We start from the raw sequence: 19,821 nt of genomic DNA on the forward strand, positions 1-19,821 counted from the left end.
TCCCTATTTATTATAAGAGCAAAAATGTTATTTAAACCATTGATTTTATTAGGTTCACTAGCAAGGACCCATGCGATGCACAAGAAAATCTGAAAGATTTAATAATTTTATTTACTATTAATTAATATTAAATTAATAATAAAAATTTATTGTTAATTAACTAAAAGTATTTAAAGTTATTGTTAATATCTAGTACTTTTCATTTAATATTGATTTACAAAAAATAATTATTGTTAATTTAATATGAATAAATATTTTTTGAGCGATGCATGGAAAAATTCAAAAATTGATTAATTTTATTAATTAATAACAAATAAAAAATTAAATAATTTTGGGAAGTGTTAATTTATTGGTAATTGAGTGACAAAAAGTTTGTGCTTTAAAATTAGAAATTAATGAACAATAAAAGATGGGTATGTAGAAACTTCCCATTCTTATGGGAATTTAGGAGAAAAAAAAGCAATCCATTCCAGTGGTAAATAGTGAGGCTTTTATGTGATGATTTTGGGTCCAACTCAAACTCAATAAAAACTCGAGAAATTTTTGTATGTTATTATAAGCTCAAATGAGTCACCTAGGCTAAAGCTTATGAAGGTTCTCTATATTATTTTGTCCTTGGTACAATCATCAACCCATTTAAATGCCAATAAGCACTCTCTCTCTCTCTCTCTCTAAAGTGGGTCTTAGTGAAATCCAACCATTTTCTACGGTGATCAGCCCACTCGATTGAATCAAGACAACTCGAGTGGGAGCTAGAGAATGCAGGCAACCAGTCTAGTAATATCATTAACATTATAAGGATCTCTTAATCGGGCCAAGTAGGAAAACTTGTTACATGACTCCACCTGCTTTTGTCATGTGAATGAGTGCTATAGCAGAAAGTTGAATGTTAAAATATATATACTGCATCATTATTATACTTTTAACCCAAACATCTTGGTTGTGACAGAGGGCTTCGTAATTCCTCCAAATTATATGTTTCTGGTAGGATAAGTCATTTATCAAGGAGCTTGAACCCAATAAGAACCTATTCTATTTCAGCCGTCTAACTGTGTCTTCAGTTCACCAATAACATGCATGTTTTATGAAACTTGAGAATTAGAAAGAAGAAGAAGAAGAAGAAAACCCTTCAGCATTTCCTGCCTTGCAGAACTCCCTGAACTGTGTAGCCTCGTTCTATACCTTTTTAGCTCCAATGCTGCCAACAAATGACCTTCCGTTAGTGTCTTTTTATTATGAAACTTGAGAAATAGAAAGAAGAAGAAGAGGAAGAAAACCGTTAATCTTTTTCAACATACTTGGTGTAAGCCGGTGGATTTAGCACTCGTGGTCTATCTTGGAAAGCCAGAGGAAAATGACCATGGGGGTATGTCAGAGGTTGCAAAGAGAGACTACAAAATTTGAAGTGGTGGGACTGAGGAGAAAGAAGGGAGAGAATTTGGGTTTTGGGTCTATTGAGTATATTGGGCTGGGCCCCCATGGGGGTATGGGGCTCCTATATATGATATTTTCTCATTTAATTAATAATTAATATTTTAGAATGTTCTGACAGTGACATTAAAGATTAACCAGTGCAAATACCTTCAAGTAAATATTGGATTCGGACAGATTTGATTTAACTTGGGTTCATGCTGGGTCAACTGCATTAATGTACTTTAATAAACTTACTGGTTTGTATTTAATGTACATAAACTTATTTGGGCCATCAATATTTTGGGCCAATGGGGTTATTTTATACTTTTTTTCCTACTCTAACCTTTGAAGTCCATCAGGGTTGCATCTTGCGTCGTGAGAAAATGATGAAAGCTACTGAAACAAAACGCTGAGAAATGTGAAAAAGCATGGTTTCTTTTCAGGTTGGAATATGATCATTACTTCTCTCCAGAGTCCAGCCCATCATTCCAAAAAAAAAAAAAAATCAAACACTTCCTGTCATCCTTCTAAGGACTCTTTTGTGGGATGGATAATCATCTTACGGCTTCATTTATGCTGATTAACCCAATCTTATTCATGGAAGGCAACATGATCACAGTATGAATTCCATGATTGGGCTTTGAAGGACAATCTTGTGAACTAGTGAAATATTTGCTTGCAAAGAAAATTAGAGAATGAGAATGCTGAAAAGTAAAAGAAATCAAATGCAAAGTCAACTGAATAAGAACCAAACAGCAAGAAGACAAGAACAATAAAATTTGATGGAAGGCAATGTACCTCTCAGGGGAATTCAATATCTCATAGTAAAAGACAAGTTCAAGGCCAGGCCAAGCCTAATTGGATGAGTTGGTGGCAGATCTGTTGCAGCAAATATTAGTGGCAGCCTGCATCATTGCAAGGAACAGAATTATCAAAGCAATTAATATGAATGTGTTGGAGATAAAGCCAGCAAAACAGTGACAAGCTGACCAGACCTGGTAAGACTTGAGTGACTGATCTGCAGCCTCCTTACGATCAACCCCAGTTTTAAATTCAGCTAGGTACCGGTAGTAGTCTCCCTTCCTAGCAATGAAAAAGTTGATAGATCATTTCAATATAGGAACAAAATGTGAAAACCAAGTAAAGCTCAAAATTAAGAAAATCTCTGAAAGGAATAGTAATAGACCCGCTGGGTCTGGAATCTATTTTTTTCTTTTCTTTTCCATATAAGGGCCCGTTTGGTTCACAGGAAAAAGGGGTCTGGAATCAAAATCAGGAAAAGGGCCATTCTGATTCCAACTGTTTCATCTAATTTACCACCACCATGGATGGTTGCATCTAGATCCATTGTACTGTACTGTATGGCTGTTCTCCAACCAGCTGCAAAATACAGAGTACAATTTTTTATAGCTCTTTCAAGTAATTCACAAAGTTTGATGATGTAAGCAAAGCATGACATGGCAATTATACGGAGGGTCTTACAAACATATATATATATATATATATATATGTATGTATGTATAGATTCTCTAACAATAATGTCCGTATTCAATAATGAATCACACATACAATCAATACTCAGGTATTGGTGGGACAAATCCACTATAAACAGATGATCATAGAAAGAGAGAGAATCAAGAGAGGCAGAGAGATGATATAGTGATAAGATTAAACTAATCTAAACAAGTTAATCTAAATGGGCATCACTGAGGTCCCAGAAAAGCTATAAATTGATCAATTAAAAACGAAGGTAGGATAACAGTCTACTAAATTTGCATTGCACATAACTCTGGAAAGTTCCCTCAGAATAGCAGCTTACATGGAAGAATTATATCAAAAGATTCAAAACCAGAATATGCATAACTGCAGTTATTCTAAATTCACGCCTAGATTCTAATCTTTCTTGCCTCCTGCCTAAAGGATTCCTGATTCTATCATTCATAATGGGCATTACTCATATTTTTTTAACATGTTTGAGGGTCTCTCACCCTCCATTTTTCTAAGTGGGTTGGGGTCTTGAGTTGCTTTTCATTTGTAGGTTCCGTTCTGGGTGGTGGGTTGTTACTTTGGTTCTGGTGGTTGGTGAGTGCTCTGTGAAACACTGGTTATGTTTGTGGGGGGTGCCTTTCCTCTTGTATATGTTTGCACCCCTTATATTCTATCTTTGCAATAAATTTTTAGATTTACAAGCCAAAAGAAGAACCTTCAAATAGCATAAAGCCATGACATACCTGGAACCTATTCAATCTCAATAGAACAAATGTAGTGTTGCTACAGATTGTATACTCATCAAACCATGATCTAACAGTCTTCTGGTCAATATCTCAATAAAGTCTTGTGAAGACAGAGCATTTGAACCTCCTCTGCACACAGGCAAAAGCTACAGTAGGATTGATAAATTGGAACCGAAGTATGAAAATAACAATTTGTTAAAGATAACGAGGTTAGGGCTAACCAAGTAACTGTAAGAAAGACCAGCAAAAAAAAAGTGCACTGTTCCCTCTTTCTATATGAAGTAAAGATAACTAAACTTTTGTTCTAGGAAAGTGAATCATGGAAATGATAAATCATAAAGGCTTCTTTGAATAATGGAGACCATGTACTTAAACAAGCATGGTGTTGTATGAAATGAGACATTAAAAAAAACAAGTGAAATAATACATCATATTTATAAAAGAGAGATAGGATCCCTCAAACAAGCTTTCCAAAAAGCCAGCCAACAACAGTCACTATACATTAAGAGCTAGCCAGCGTATGGTTGCTATCATACATAATTCTATACCAATCATTACAAAAAAAATGGAGTATGTACATATTGAGAACTCCCTGTAGGCTCCTACTCAAGAAAAGGGAAGCCTTTCCATTCTCCCAATCAGCAATATGAAATAAGTCGTAACAGAGCCAACATGAACTTTGAGAAGAGGCACTAAACAGGTGCAGTATAAAGTTGAAACCCGTTTCAGCTACTTTTGAGGAAAAAAACCATGAAAACCAATTTCTAGATCTCCATTATGGTCCTGAATATAAGGCAAAACAGGCTGATAGTGAGAAAAAAGAGCAAAAACAAGTAGAGTGAATTAAAATTTAAAAGAGAACGCAATCTTCTAGACATAATCACATAAAAGTCATTGTCAACTACTACAGGTTAGCAGAGGAAAGGTAGGGACTAAAGGTGGATAAAGGGACATCCAGGGTCCATTTGGTTCCTGAGAAGATTGGTCTGAGAAAGGAAAGGATGGGAAGGGATGAAACATAAAACCCCTGTGCACATGTTTAAGCACATTCATGGGACAAACTAAAAGATTAGGCATTACCTCACAGATTAGGCTTGGAATCAGTCTTCGTTCTGCAAAATAGGGTGGAGAAAAGTGCTTTAATCTACAAAAATCCAAATATAGCAGATCTAGATCACAAAACCCCATGTACATGAAGCAGACGCTGCTAGAATCAGTGGTTTTCAGAACAGGGGCAACTAGTTATTGTCAGTTCCCTAAAACCACAAAGAAAAAAAAATGGGCAAACAGGTATGCCCAAACCAACTGGCGTTGTCCCAGATAAACCATTTCTAGATACAACGATTGCTGGGAGGGGGTAAACAATGGATTGGGGGAGAAGAATTTCCCATCAAAACTATGAAAAAGAGGGCTTAATCGAATCAGTGTTGCGAGTAGAAGGCCATTCTGGGTAAGCGAGCAAGCGAAAGAAATGACTGATAACAAGCGAACACAATAATAAAATGAATACTAAAGCAATTTTAGTATTAAACTAAACCAGCGAAAGGAGGATATCTATCCTAGGTCATGTAGGCTTTCAATTTAACCTTCTATCGGTGATGAACGAACAATGCTGCGTGAGGAAATTAACTAGAGCTTCAGATCCATCTCCCACTTCTTACACCCTAAGTTGGCCGAGGGATCAGATCAGACAGAGATCAGATCAAAGTTGGCGGAGGGATAAGATCAGAGAGAGAGCGAGAGAGGGATGACTGAGAGCGAGGGAGATCTAGAGAGGGACGACTGAGTGAGAGAGAGGCAGAGAGACGATTGAGAGAGAGAAGCATATCGACGACTGAGTAAGAGAGAGAGAGAGCGCGCGAGAGAGATGACTGAGAGCGAGGGAGATCTAGAGAGGGACGACCGAGTGAGGGAGAGGGAGAGAGACGACGCGCGAGAGAGACTGAGAGAGAGGGGGCGGGAGAGGCATGAATGTTTTTAGCGGGCGAGAAAAGGCGGGAGGTAGCGTTTGGCCTCTAGCGGCAGTTTTAAACGACTGCCTCTATAAATCTATTTTTCTAGCGGCAATCGCCAAACAGCCGAATCGAAAACTGCCGGTAGAAATCTTTTTTCTTGTATTGTCAAAAACTTCAATGTTCCTAAAACCTTCAATAAGTAAGAGAACTGTTAGTGCTGGGAATAGAGAAACCAAATCGGTTCCAAATGTGTTACTGAGAGAGATTGTACATCAATGCAGAATTGTGAAAGGGAAGTCTTGGTAAAATGCACCAAACCAAACCACGTTGTATTAGAAAAAGAAAACAAATGAAAATGGCTTGTTAAAGAAAAATATCTCTAGGATTCGGAAAAGAAAAAATAAAAGATTTTCAAGCAGAGCATAATAGTCATCAATGAGTAATGAGCAAGTTTCTTACCTTTCTCATCGACACGTGTATTTGTGAAGGAAATCAAACAAACAGTATAGAGAAGAATGAGAATTTCTTCTACCTTAATTTAATATATAGAAAATAAGGAAGATAAAAACAAAAACCCTAAGAATGAATCACTAATAACAGGGAAGTTTATTTATCCTTTTTACCTATAATGTAATGTGCTTTGGTTCAACCAACACCTCGTCTTCCTGAGGACTGCTTGGCATCAACCTTAGGACTCTCAGAGAGTCCAAGATTCTGTGAAGAAGCTATCTATCTCATGGTGGAAATTAGATGCTTTGTAGGGTTCGGAGGTAGAGTCAATAAAAAGTTCTTTCACTACTAATCAGCCTCTCCAATTTGACAATCTCATCTTTCATAGCTTCTACGCAGAGACCACAGATCCACTGACCTTGATATCTCTCCCATAGCGGATGCTGGCGTACAAAGACATAGAGGATTCTAGGGTTTTGCCCAAAACAAAGAAAGGGGGACATTGGATTTTCACTCAATACAGAGGTAGAACTCAGGATAGAGAGAGAGATGGGGGAGGGGAAAGAGATATCTCTCGTTATGGGTTCTTTCCCTCGGGGCTTGGTGGAGGGTAGGAGACATCTTGAAAGTCGAAACGTCTCTCTTGTTTCATTGGTTTTCTTACAAAATACGTGGATTAAAAAAATAAGAGAAATAAAAAAAAACAGACATTAGAATGGGGTTTTCCTGCAAGGAGAGGGCTGTGACATGAACAGACCAATTATATATATATATAGATTCTATTCCCTTTCAATTAAGTCCTATATTTAAGGTATTAATTCTCATTCCCTCCCTTTAAATCCTATATTTAAGATATACTAAATAAATGAGTGTTGAGAACATTTTCTTGACTAAAACACCATTTTCAATTAAGTCCCTCCTATCACCAAATTCCATCTCATTAAGTCCTTTATTGAGGGTATCAACTCCCATTCTCCCTCATCCGATCCTTTATTTGAGGTATTTTTGTTTCTTATCAATAAATTCTACCAATCGAATCTATATCCAATAATTTTAATAATATAAAGTTTGTATTTAAAATGACATGAAAACAAAGTCGCCCTTTTGTCTAGGTAGTGAGTAAATAGTTCAACTATTTGAGTTAAAAGGGGCAACGGATGTTGTCATAATTAAATAACAAAAATTTCAAATAAAAGGATGAAGACAAAAAATATATAAAAAATGTTTGTAGAAAACATTTGGATACATCTCTAATATAACGTATTTATCATATTAAACAAAAATATGTGCAATAAATGATAATCATTTTTATTAATGATGAAAATAGAATAAAAAAATTAAACTAGAAAAGAAAGTTGTCTTTCCATCTAAGTCAAGGTCAATTGTCCATGGGGGTGCAACTTGGTTGGGTATAGTCTAAGCCTGAATAGACCCTACCTTTAATTTTAGATAGGTTGAGCTTGATTTTCAATCCTTGGTCAAAGATTGGACCCAAAAGTTTGGGTTTTTCTATTTTTTGGGCTGGCCTGAGCATAGCCCTTAGGTAGCCCGAACCTAGTCCAATTGTGCACATACCTACATAATATATGTACACTCATTTGTAGACATACATACATACATATTTGCATGATGCATACGTATACAGATACATTTATATCAAATTTAGTATAAGCTAATTGACAAACATGAGCCCAACCTAATTCATGTTGGGCTTGAGTTTGATAGATCAGACTTGACCTCAGGCTTGTCCCTAGGCCCAATTCTTACAATTGGCCTTGGGTTGAGCTTAAACCCCATCCAACCTGCTTAACGTGCACCTCTAATGGTCTAACTATTTGGGTAAAATGGTTTAACAAATAATGGGATAATTAAATAATAAAAATAAAATGTAGATAGAAATGCAAAAATTACAACAATACAAAAAATATAGAAAATTTTTGGCATATCTCAAACATTATAAATTTATCATATTAAACAAATATGTCATAAGTATGGTAAAAAAGACTTATTTTTATAATTAATTATGAAAATTGAATAGATATTTTAAGGCCACCCAAAAAAGAGTTTGTTGTTTCTTCAAGTTAAATGGGTCAACAAGTTATGCCATGATGATATAATAAAACTCAAAAAAAGGTAGAAATAAAAAAAAATAGAAGACGTAAAATTTTATGGACATCTCTAATATTATATATTTATCATATTAAATAAAAATAAATATGATAAATAAGAAATATTTTTATTAATAATAAAAATGAAATATAAAATTTAAATTCTCATCACACCATGCTTTGGTGTGACAAAAGCCACTTAAGTGGGTTTTGGCTAAATGGATAAGAAATGGCGTTTGGAAAGCAAGAAGAAAGAGAGATTCTATGTGTCAAATGGCTGGACTCGGATAATCCAATTCTTCACCCGATTTGCTCTCTAGCTCATTATGCATGTTTAACTTTGGGGCAAGTTTCTTTCTATAATAAAAGAGTGCTAAACCATCTTGCAAACATTTCGCTTTAGGCTTAGTTTAGAAGGAATATAAATACAAATATCTACAATGTAAATACATACAGAATACAAGATTTTGTACTTTACATATTTCTATTTGTGCTTCTTCCTATTGAATACTCCATCGCTACGATTGGACATACTCAAATTACTACAATTATCGTATACAGCTAATGAGGCAATGAGAGGTTGAATTTTGATGGGCCTATTTTAAAAAGATCACTCAGTGACAAGAGTCGACCACTGCCATTCAATATTCGAATTAATATATCCTTTTTGTACACAAGGAAAGCAATGAGTGAGGGATAGTTTGGTTATTTAACAATTTTAATGGAAGTTAAGATGGGTTAGTCGTTAAAAGTAGGGTATGGTGTGCAGGTGTTGGCTCTATTGTGGAAAGAAAAGTCACCGTCTTTATGCAACCCAATAGTCCATGAGAGACTTTTTGGGCTTTGTAGAGAAAGGAGAGGCCTGTGTTAGGGTGGAGCCCTCAGAGAGTGGTTGTCAAGGACTATGGCTTAATTTTGAAAGGGGTACAAATATAAATATGTAAAATGTAAAATCTTATATTTTGTATTATTTTGTTTGTATTTATACTGCACATATTTTTATCCCTACTCTTATCAAAGTTGTCCAGATCTAAAGGGATGTGGAAGTCTGAAGAAATTTGCCCAAATTTTGGAAGTCAGTCCTTATTGTTTCTCTGGAAAATGCCTTGCCTTACAAAGATGGTCATTCATCTGTGATTGAAGCCCGATATCAGGTTGGTATTAAAAGTGGTGGATTTCAAGATGTTGGACTCAAACCGTTATGTAGTTTGGGCAAGGTTTCTTGGAGAAGAAATCTTGAATGTGCAGAGAGGCAGTGTTTTGGTACTTGTTTTGACACAGACAAAGGAGTAGTAGATAGAGGACGATTGGGATTTGTAGTGGCAGAGCTCAATAGGACAAGGAGGAGGCTCCTCTTCTAGTTGGAGGTAAGTAGGATCAGGTGACCATCTAGTAAAAAAGAGCAAAGAGAGATTGATGTTTTGGGCAGGTGAGCAGACCATCGACGGTGTAGGGATAGATATAGGCGTTGCATTGATTTTTGGGAGAATGACTCATACTCCCAGTGTTAGAATTTGTAGGTTTATTGTGGGATAAATGGGGTCACTGTAACTTTGGAGGAGAAGCTTTGAAGTGCGTTTGAAGACACTGTCTTTAGAACGTTATTTGCCCCCATTTAGTTTTACCAAGTTTGTTGTTGGGTTACAGGCAAATCCGTTCCCAAGATACAACAGAGCCTTGGGCGAGAATCTGCAACCAATAAAGTTGAAAAATCTCCAAAAAAACTTTCTGTGAGACTATAGCAGACTGGACTGAGAGAGAGAGAGAAAGTGGATTTCGAAATTGTGTATTTTTTTAGTCTGATTCATGCTCCTTAAATAGTTTATGAAGAGGTATGAAGAAAAGGTAGGTGTTGATTGAATTGTGCCTCTTGATCACACCTGATCGAATCGTGACCGTTGATCTCAACGGTGATCAATAGTCAGCATCGCACCAAAACCAAAGCCGCCCTTCGCGAGCCACGCGGGTGTGCCTCTAAAGCACCTCATAGTGTCGCACATGCGCGCGTGTTGTGCAGTATCAAACCCCCATACTCTCCTCTACTATTTCTAAGGAGTGTAAATCAACTCCTATTAAAATACTGAAAACAAAGCTTATAATTTTCCAATGTGGGACAAGTTTAAAACTAAGTTTCGTAAGAGAAAAAACTAATTTTTCAATCAAGTGTGCAGGTGCAATTTCTCATGTAATTGACCAATCAAACCCATTGGATTTAATCTCTTATGAGATTAAAATCCAACATAATGTACAATCAGGGTAGGTGCTAGCTCGAAATTGATGTGAATTCACAGACAGGTGTGGGTGCATAGAGTGTGGGTATCAGTACACCTCAATGTTTATACTGAAAACAAAGCTTATAATTTTCCAATGTGGGACAAGTTTAAAACTAAGTTTCGTAAGAGAAAAAACTAATTTTTCAATCAAGTGTGCAGGTGCAATTTCTCATGTAATTGACCAATCAAACCCATTGGATTTAATCTCTTATGAGATTAAAATCCAACATAATGTACAATCAGGGTAGGTGCTAGCTCGAAATTGATGTGAATTCACAGACAGGTGTGGGTGCATAGAGTGTGGGTATCAGTACACCTCAATGTTTATACTGAAAACAAAGCTTATAATTTTCCAATGTGGGACAAGTTTAAAACTAAGTTTCGTAAGAGAAAAAACTAATTTTTCAATCAAGTGTGCAGGTGCAATTTCTCATGTAATTGACCAATCAAACCCATTGGATTTAATCTCTTATGAGATTAAAATCCAACATAATGTACAATCAGGGTAGGTGCTAGCTCGAAATTGATGTGAATTCACAGACGGGTGTGGGTGCATAGAGTGTGGGTATCAGTACATCTCAATGTTTATAGCCCTGTAGTGTAAATCAGAAATCTGCATTGGGCAAATCCGTACTTTTCTGTTGATTTTTTATTTGTTTTGGTATTGAGTGCTATGAATCATTAATGACTTTCCCTTGACTCCCTTTTTCTCTCAAAGTGCTGGTTGTGAGATTTGATTCCACACCAACGTCTGGAAAAAAACTAGCTAATACAGCAATGAGCTAGCCCTCGGTTGGTTAGGCATTGCATTGATCAAGGTTTGGGTTTAGAGTTAGTTCACATTGGTGCCCCACAGGTGCGCCCCACAAAACATTTGGGAACATCTCCCAATGACAAATATGGAGGATGTTCTCAACAAGGTTTAAAGTATCATTATGGGACCCCTCTGATACATATCATTCTAGGACCCCTCCAATATGCCTCTATAGTGGATGTATTAGGGTCTGATTGGTTCAGAGGGTGGAGGAGCTCTAAACCGACTTCTCCTGAACTAATTTTGAAAAAAATAAAAAAAAAGTAAAAAAATATCAATTCGCTCAATACACCCCTACCAGCATATCGGATATATCGATATTTTCAACCTTAATTCTTAATGCACGCTAGTATATGCATGTAAGGTGCTTGTGAAATGTGCTTGGTAGGGTGTTGAGAGATTTTGGGTTGAACACACACGCTAGTCCATTCACACCCATGTCTAACTTTTTGGTCAAAAATAAAAATACAGAGGATAATTATCATTTTACCCCACTAATGGTAACGTGGTATCTCCAATAATGTTCTCAAGTTCTCAACAGCATAGGCTGGGGGTCAATACCCAAAGGAGAGAGGAGTTCAGGTGGTATCTAGTAAAGGCGTTTAGGTGGCACCTGTGGGAGGCGTAGGATAGGTCCAAGTTTTAGATCCAATTTGGAGAAAACGGTTAATGAGAAAGGTCCATTTCATTGCTTTGGTAATGTACCTGTCCGGCTACAACCTATGTACAGGGCTTGTCACCTAGACCTATGCTTCAAGTGCAAATGGAGGTTTCCACACAGAAATCATTTGGATTTGGAAAGATTGAAAGAGCCATTAGGCCCAGAAAATATGACATTTATAAAAGGGGTTGCTTTAGGAAGTGTTTGGAATTAATTTCATTTCGCATTTTTTAGAAAACGATGTTGCATCGGCATGTTATATATATTTTTTTTCTTTTTCTTTTCTATTCAGCACCATTGTTATTGTTGCAAAATAGGCTTTTTTTTCAATGCCACATCAACATACTATTACTAACAACAGTAAAAAAAAAACAAGGTAACACCAAAAAATGCATTTTCTAAGGCCACACATTTTCCTATTTTCAAAACATGGTCTGAGAAAATGTTTTTCAAAAAAAAAAAAAAAACATATAACCAAACATCAAATATTGTCTGAAAAAATGGATCTCAAATATAACACTGATGTGGTGCCGTTTTTCGAATATTGTCTCCTCAATGGTTGAGGACACCTACTTAAAGGCCTCGCGAGTGAGGTTGGCTAATAAGATCGAAGATCGTCTCCTCTTAGACACTAGGCTTATGTTTGATAGTGTGGGCGTTTCTTGGGAGTGTTTATCAGATAAACATTTATTTGATAAAAGTCACTTTAAACAGTTTCTATTATTGTTGTTTGATTAGGCTGTTTGTGGGTGTTTCAAGAAACAGCCCATAAAGGCACTTTCCAACTCAGCAAAGATAAATATTTCCTTATCTTTTGTTGTTTGAAAGGGCGTTCCAAGAAATGGCCATATGGGTGATTAGGTGTGGTACCTTTCCTTCATATTTGGGTGCAATTGAATCAAACTAATGGTCCAAACTACCCTTGTTTGCATATTTTGAAATCTAACGGTTGATTTTGGATGAAAATCACATCCAACGGTCAAAATGACTAGTATAGAGGATGTATGTGTTGGTGGCCTTTATTTGTTACATTCAAATAAAAATTTCCACTACCAAACAATAGATCTGCAAAAATGTAATACATCTCAGGGTCGGCGGTGGGAAGAAGAGCACAGATGGTCTGTGAATAGAGGAGATTTGCGGGAAGAAGTAACAGATTTGCACAATATATATATATATATATATATATATATATATAAATGTCAAAATTGGCTAGCTTACTAGAAGAAAATGGAAATAGTAGAGGGTCTCAAGGTTAACGGCGATCTTACCGGCAGCAACAAACGGGAGAGCAGTAGACAGTAGTGGTAGTTTTCTCTACAGACAAAACGATGGCACAAGGTTCTCTTCAGACGCGTTAGGGTGTCTAGAAAAAAAGGTATAAGTATTCTACAGAGTTTCATAGTTCACGATGCACCGGATTCAACCACCTCAGGCCACCACATCAGCATACACGTCGATGCCATGTCAGCCATGTGCTTCGAGAAATGCCAGGCTGTTAGGAAAAGCGATAATTTGTCTTTTCCCTCAATGGCTCCAAACACAAAAATCTAAGCATTTCCCTCAATGGCTCCTAGCCGGTGCAGTTGTGGCAGCGTTTTTTCAAGAAATGCACACGGAGCCAAACATGCACTAGGTTGTCTCATCCCTACAAATGTTTGGTACCATTTGTTAGAAGAGAAAGTTTTATTGCAGAAAGAGGATGGAAATAGGAGGGTTATTTGTTTGAGAGTATGATAGGAAGCAAGATTATGTGGTCCTCACTTTGCATGAATGTTGTGCAAAATTTGTATTCCGTTCAGTTTTGTATTGCATACAACCAGAGCATAGAGAAAAATCTACTTTGGATTAAAGCAATTTATTTTCATATTACTATTGCCATCAAGGATTTTAAAACCGACCCAGACAATGAAATGGTTAGGGTCCGGTTCTTGGGTCGAACGGTTTGATCGTTCGAATCGAATGATCGGCCCATTCTGACAAAAAAAAAATAAAGAATGGTCAAAACCGTCAAATGGTTTGAACGGTTCAATCTCCCGAATCAGTGATTTATTGGCCAAATCAACATTTTTTGGCAAAAGTTTAGTTTTGGGAGAAAACGGAACTGATTTAATTGATTCCCAGTTTTCCAGTCTGGTCCGATTTTGAAAACCATGTTTGCCATATTGAGGAACTACAACTCCTTTGGAACTAATGAGGCTTCAAAATAATCACCATGTAAACACAAGCCGATGAACAACATTTGCAAAACTTTGATGATAGTAGAAAAGAAACTTAAGTGTTGTCAATTAGAACCCACATCTACTGCACTAATATTTATATTTAAAGAAGAGATGATTTGTCACAAGTTGAATGGATCGAAAGAGCTAGGAGTAAATAAAAAAAGAGAGCAATTAAAGTAAATAAACAATTATTCAAAGACTCATAATTTAATAGAATATAACATTAAACAGAATGGAATGGCGAAACAAAGATTCATATAACAAATCCCTTATAATTAGGACAAAGTTTTAAATGATGATGATCTACTTCAACCATGGACCATGGTCGCCGGGAGCTTGCTTTTTTTGCTAGGTTTCTAACGAGGCATTTTTTTTTTAATTGGGCAGTGGAGAAGATGCTACAATCAGTGAGGCAGTATATATGAATTCTGTCAATAGGGTAAAATGATGGATGGAGAAAGACTTTCTGTAATTTTTAAAAATCTACTCTTGGAGTCTTGGGTCAGAAGGCCTAAATGGGCTTTCTTTAGGGCTTATTCTCCATTGGGCAAAAAGGCCTTTTTTGGGCTTTAGTTCAATGTTGTCTACTAACCTTTAACCCCTCTCTAATCTTTATGTACGCTCCACACATCCTTACAGCTGGTTGGGTATATGTGCTTGGGTGTTTAAGCCACAGAATCATTGATAAAATCATCTGCCAATCAAATACATTCTAACACCCTACCAACATCATCAGACACCGGACATCTCATACATGACGGTCACATATTTATAATGGATCCCAGTTTCATAGTGAGATGTGCAGTGTCGAATCAAGTTGGTAAGTTGTTGGAACGTGGTTTGTTGGCAGGAGATACCAACTCTAAGCACACTAGTGAGTATACCAAGATTAGTGTCTCTAATCTTGTGCTTAGGTTTGGATCACTTCGACTCTTCGAGCACTATCACCTAAGCTTCCAGATGAATATACTATATACAGTAATCTACTCTTCTAACTAAAAGGCCTGTTTGGAAAATGATAAAAGGAAGCTAATGTATTGTCATATGATATGATCAATCTATGCTGCACAGGCTTTGGGCTGGGTTGGCTGGTCTTAGCTTCAACATTGTCAGACAGAAAGCTGGAGTGCTCACTGCTGGTTCAATGGTTTCAGTTAGATCTACACTTTGATAACCATCAAATATCTAGCTAGGACCCAAAAAGATCACCGGGTCATTCATTGGTTCAATCATCTGGGCCGATCCTTGTGTTTGACAACATTGCTTAGCTTAACTCATCAGACAAACCATTGGGCCTAAGAAAGGGTTTGGCCTGGTCTAATACATAAGAAAATTGGTTGATCCCACTTCGATTTTTGTCAAAGAAGCTCTGGATAAAGAAGGTTCCCTGGGTTACCAGAGTTGGCTGTAGTCACCCGCCACCATGCTATAAAGAAGGAAAAAAATAAAGACAGAAAATAAAAGAAAAAAGAGAAAATTGAAAGAAGAACAAGTAGAAGTAGAAGAAGAAGAAGAAGAAGAAAATCTATTTGGTGAGAATATAGAATCTGCTTTGAGCATTAAAAAAAAAGAAGGTTCGACCTCATCCAGTAACATGATCCCTAACACTTAAATAAACAGCAGAAAGTGCAAGCTCTAGTACACCTAGAGCAAATCCTTTTGACCTTAATGAATAAGGACCAATGGCAGGAATATTGCATGGGACTGCTAATAGATTATCTCATAATTCATCCACATGGGAGAGATAGATTGAGCATGTCTAAAGAAAAAGCCAAATTGACCCATTAAATTACCTTTTTCCAAGAAGATGAAGAGATAAAGAAAACTTATAAATTTTGGGAAATTGACCCATGTGATGTGAGCTGTTGTTGAGGATGTAGATTAACTGATTAATGCTCTCTTAATGGACTGAATAGACTAAAGCTCCACAGAGAAAGCCATGGACAAATAGACATAGACATTGACATTGAACTTCTTCATAAAAGATTCTGATCAGGTGGTTTTTCTGCAGAGGTCTAGTCGAGGTTCTAGAACCTATGATATGGAACCCCGAGAACAAACTTTAGAAATAGGTTGCTTTTGCAGATCTAAACCCTAGGTCTAGGTGGGTCCACCCCAATTTCCATCATCCCTTACACGATGCCAACTCAACACAAACGATTGGATACAGAATAATGACATCATTTACTTGGTCACAGGGCGTCACCATGAGAGAAGAAAGAAGGGGTTCTTCCTTCTTCAACAAGAGAATACTTTGGTGAAACCCCAAAAGCCCATTTGGGATTTGGGAAAGCAAAAGCACATATTCTCACGTACTCCCAGAAATTAAAAACACAAAAATTAGAAAACAGAGAGAGGAGAGAGGAGAAAGGAAAGAGAGAGAGAGAGAGAGAGGGAGGGTATAAAGCTACACTGTATCTAAGTACTCGTGTCTACTTAATCAGATTTTCTGGTAAGGTCCAGACTCCAGACAGTGCAATGTACCCTAAAAGGGTAAAAGCTTAATCCACAGACTGATCGTTGTTACAGACAAACCCTAATTTGTATCACTTATTTGTCATTTGATAATCATTCAAGCATGTGAGCACACGGCTTGATATGGCCCAAATTGTCATTATAATTACTAACGTTATTGTGCGCAGTCGCACGGGGCCAAGACCTCTGTTGTGGTCATCACTGGGTCCATACTCTTGGGGGTACATGACGATATGATATTCAGAGCTTTGATCAGCTAATAATGGATGACCGATCTCCATTTTTCAGTGAGAGATCAGCATCAAATCAAATCAACTAGAACTTGGACCAAACTGATTCCTGAATCACAGTAATTCACCTGAAATAGTGCTGTCAATTAGCCGGGTCTGATCCAGATGAGGGTAGACCTGGTCCCAGGTCATAAGTAAATGTACAGAGCCAGTTCTGAACCGGACCCAGTTATACTTTTAACATGTAATTTGAAAATAAACCTTCTTAATTGTGAAATTGATATTAGACTGACAGTTCAGATCTTAATTGGTTTGGTACAATTAAAACCGATCCCGATCCAATTACAATTTGGACAGATAATGCAGGTCCGGATCTTATATAATTGGATTGGTTCAGTGGATCTGCCCGATTCATTAACAACCTTATGTTGAAATCAAGTCAACTCAAATGAGCATTTAGTATGTATTTGATTTCGTTTAAGTTTATTGAATAAACATTTTGTATTTGTGTGGTTGTAAAACCAAGAAAAATAATTAATGATGACGTTTATGACACATAGGCACCATTAGGTACCACATCAGTAAAGGTGTCAATAAACGCCTACCTATTAGAGGAAGCTCCAAAATGAAGCTTCCTGAAATAGAAGAAGCACATGCTTACAAAAGCAAACATCGATTATATACCAATGCACATAATGATGTGGCAGTGTTTACTCAATAAATATAAACGGAAACAAACACCCTTTTAATGACATTCATATTTGCTTTTGATAGGGTTAAAGGGGTCATTTATTGATATAATGATAAAATCTCGGACTGACATGAAAATGCATGTTCAAACTCTAAGAGAGGCCAAATACATAAAAAAAAAAGACAAAGGTTAGAACTGCATCCAGATGATTGGGATGGCCTTATTTATATATGTAGTGATTTTTGGGGGATATATAGATATAGGGTTGCTGAAGCACTACAATTTTTTTTGATTTTAGTGCTTGTCACAAGCAATAACTCACATGGGTCTTAGATTTAGTAGCCTGAAGGAATCTTTATAGGAATTTTAAAGTGTCTAGGGATGGTAAAATAATGTACTATGTAGTCCAAAACCTTTCACTCTTTCGGCATAGTTTAGTTAAGAAATCCAAACTTTACACATATATATCTTATATATACAATGAAAAATGAAAAACAAAAGAGAAATGAAAGAAGAACAGAAAAGAAAGAAAAAGAAGCAAGCATTTATTAATTAAGCTTAAACAAGCACTCCTCAAGGCTCAACCTCTTGTTCTGATAATTGTGATTGTTCCTCTCCCTTGTGTGTGGATTCTTGTTAGGGCCACCACTGATTTCCCAGAGAGGCCGAGCCCATTTCGACAAACACATGGGCGGCAAGCGAAGTCCCCTACTGGGTGACGTACAGGCCTGGTAGGAGGCATGAGGATCCTCTCGTTTATGTCATTGAGTGTTATGGTCCCATCAACTTCTCCTCCAGGCTTCACCAGTGCAAATGGGTAGACCACGCCTGTTATTACTTTGTTCTTCTTTTGACAGCGACCTTCTGAGGAACCAAAGCAACAAGTTGAGACACAAATATGGACGCGTAAAGCGAAAGAAGACAAGGAAAAGAATGTACCAGAAGATGATAGAGGATCTCTTGTGAGTAGGGTGTCTTTGTCACATATGCTGCTAGTCTTCAGTGGATTCTTGTAAGATGAAGCAGATGTATTGTGTGTTTCAGGGGCTGACACTACTGTCTCTTCTGGTGTCTTCAACTCCGAAAACACCACTGTTTCTTCATCGCTGATGCTGCTAATTGAAGAGTTTAAAAGTTCATCTGTTGGCCAAAATTAAATTATCGACGATTATTAAGTTAATTATTGGTTTTTCAGTAAATAAGCATGGTGTATCAAGTACCACGTACAATCACTATATATCTTATGTGTCAGTCAGTGCCTGTCAAATCTCATTGACTGTTAATGGAGTGGTGTTTAATGTTCAAACCATTTCTGGGTATTCTTCATACTTAAAGAAAATGACCATCTAATCTTAATTTTACACTGTTTGAAGGTTCAAACACCATAATTTCGGTTTACAGTTCAAAAAACCTAAACTGGATCATCAGTTCATTTAGAGCTTCTACTTTCTTGACAATAATCAATAATGGAGATATTTATCTAGTTAAGGAGACAGCAGCTGACCTGAAATTCCATGACTATCGGAAATCTGGCTCAAGCAGTGAAAATTCTCAGGTGGGTCTTTGGTGCAATTCGAGTTCGAGAAGTTCTGTAAACAAAATTATCAGTCTCTTCTCCAGTAACATAATTCAAAGATCGTACTGACTGATAAATTTTCAGACTGAAATATTACCTGTACAAAGTGATCGAAACCAGCTGTTTGATCACTGTCATAAAACTGCAAGCGTCTTTGCTTACAACGGTCACCCCACTCCACCAATGCATCTTGTAGATATCCAGTCGAAAAATCGGCCGGCGACAAGAAGAATGGTGCCGTAGACTCCATAACTGAAGACAGACAGCGATGTAGAATAGTACTGTAATTAATTGCGTTGCACCGGTGGTGAATGAAATGAAACATTATGTACAAGAAAGAAAGGAAAAGAAGAAAGGATACCAAGAGACATGTCTGCGTTGAAAACTCCGACGTTGTTGAGGTCCCAAGCTAAGGAAGGGTGAGGGCAGAGTAGACTGCTATTGTACGCCATGGCGTGAAGATTTCGAGTTCCTAGTTCTTCACTGATGGTGTGGCCTCTGAGAGCGATGGAAATGGAAATGGAGGAATGGTTGTATTTAAAGCGAGAAAGAAAACGAAAAAAGTTTAGAGAAGGTGATGCAGAGAGGAAGAGAATCAGTCAACGGCAGAGGAGAGAAAGCGAGGGTTCTAGGGATTCGGATATGTTTCTTTTTGGGTTTATTAAGTTTTCTTTGGTGGGTGAGGTGGGGGACTGAATAATGGCGAGGTTATGATGTTA

At 37.1% G+C, this 19,821-nt stretch overlaps 1 protein-coding gene and 1 long non-coding RNA gene across 4 annotated transcripts; both read right to left on the reverse strand.

The window, feature by feature from the left end:
* Window positions 1–888: 888 nt before the first annotated feature.
* Window positions 889–6,204, reverse strand: LOC104611058 (uncharacterized). 3 transcript variants are annotated; one of them, XR_737555.3, is made up of 6 exons: window positions 4,728–6,202; window positions 4,226–4,430; window positions 3,645–3,793; window positions 2,409–2,496; window positions 2,212–2,318; window positions 889–1,198 (listed from the first exon to the last, which is right to left on the reverse strand). It is a non-coding gene; the product is annotated as an uncharacterized LOC104611058 (long non-coding RNA). The 3 variants fall into 3 exon arrangements; XR_737554.3 differs by having other exon boundaries at window positions 3,645–3,776; window positions 4,728–6,200; XR_016085277.1 differs by having other exon boundaries at window positions 3,645–4,430; window positions 4,728–6,204.
* Window positions 6,205–17,928: 11,724 nt separating this feature from the next.
* Window positions 17,929–19,673, reverse strand: LOC104611057 (uncharacterized). Its single transcript, XM_010277972.3, has 5 exons — window positions 19,464–19,673; window positions 19,200–19,354; window positions 19,031–19,115; window positions 18,466–18,666; window positions 17,929–18,390 (listed from the first exon to the last, which is right to left on the reverse strand). The coding sequence occupies exons 1-5, from the start codon at window positions 19,552–19,554 to the stop codon at window positions 18,107–18,109; spliced, it is 816 nt and encodes a 271-aa protein (XP_010276274.1). The 5' UTR covers window positions 19,555–19,673; the 3' UTR covers window positions 17,929–18,106.
* Window positions 19,674–19,821: the final 148 nt, after the last annotated feature.

This window comes from Nelumbo nucifera, chromosome 4 (assembly GCF_055504915.1).
Source record: "Nelumbo nucifera cultivar China Antique chromosome 4, China Antique-T2T, whole genome shotgun sequence".
In the NCBI taxonomy this organism is placed as follows: Eukaryota; Viridiplantae; Streptophyta; class Magnoliopsida; order Proteales; family Nelumbonaceae; genus Nelumbo; species Nelumbo nucifera.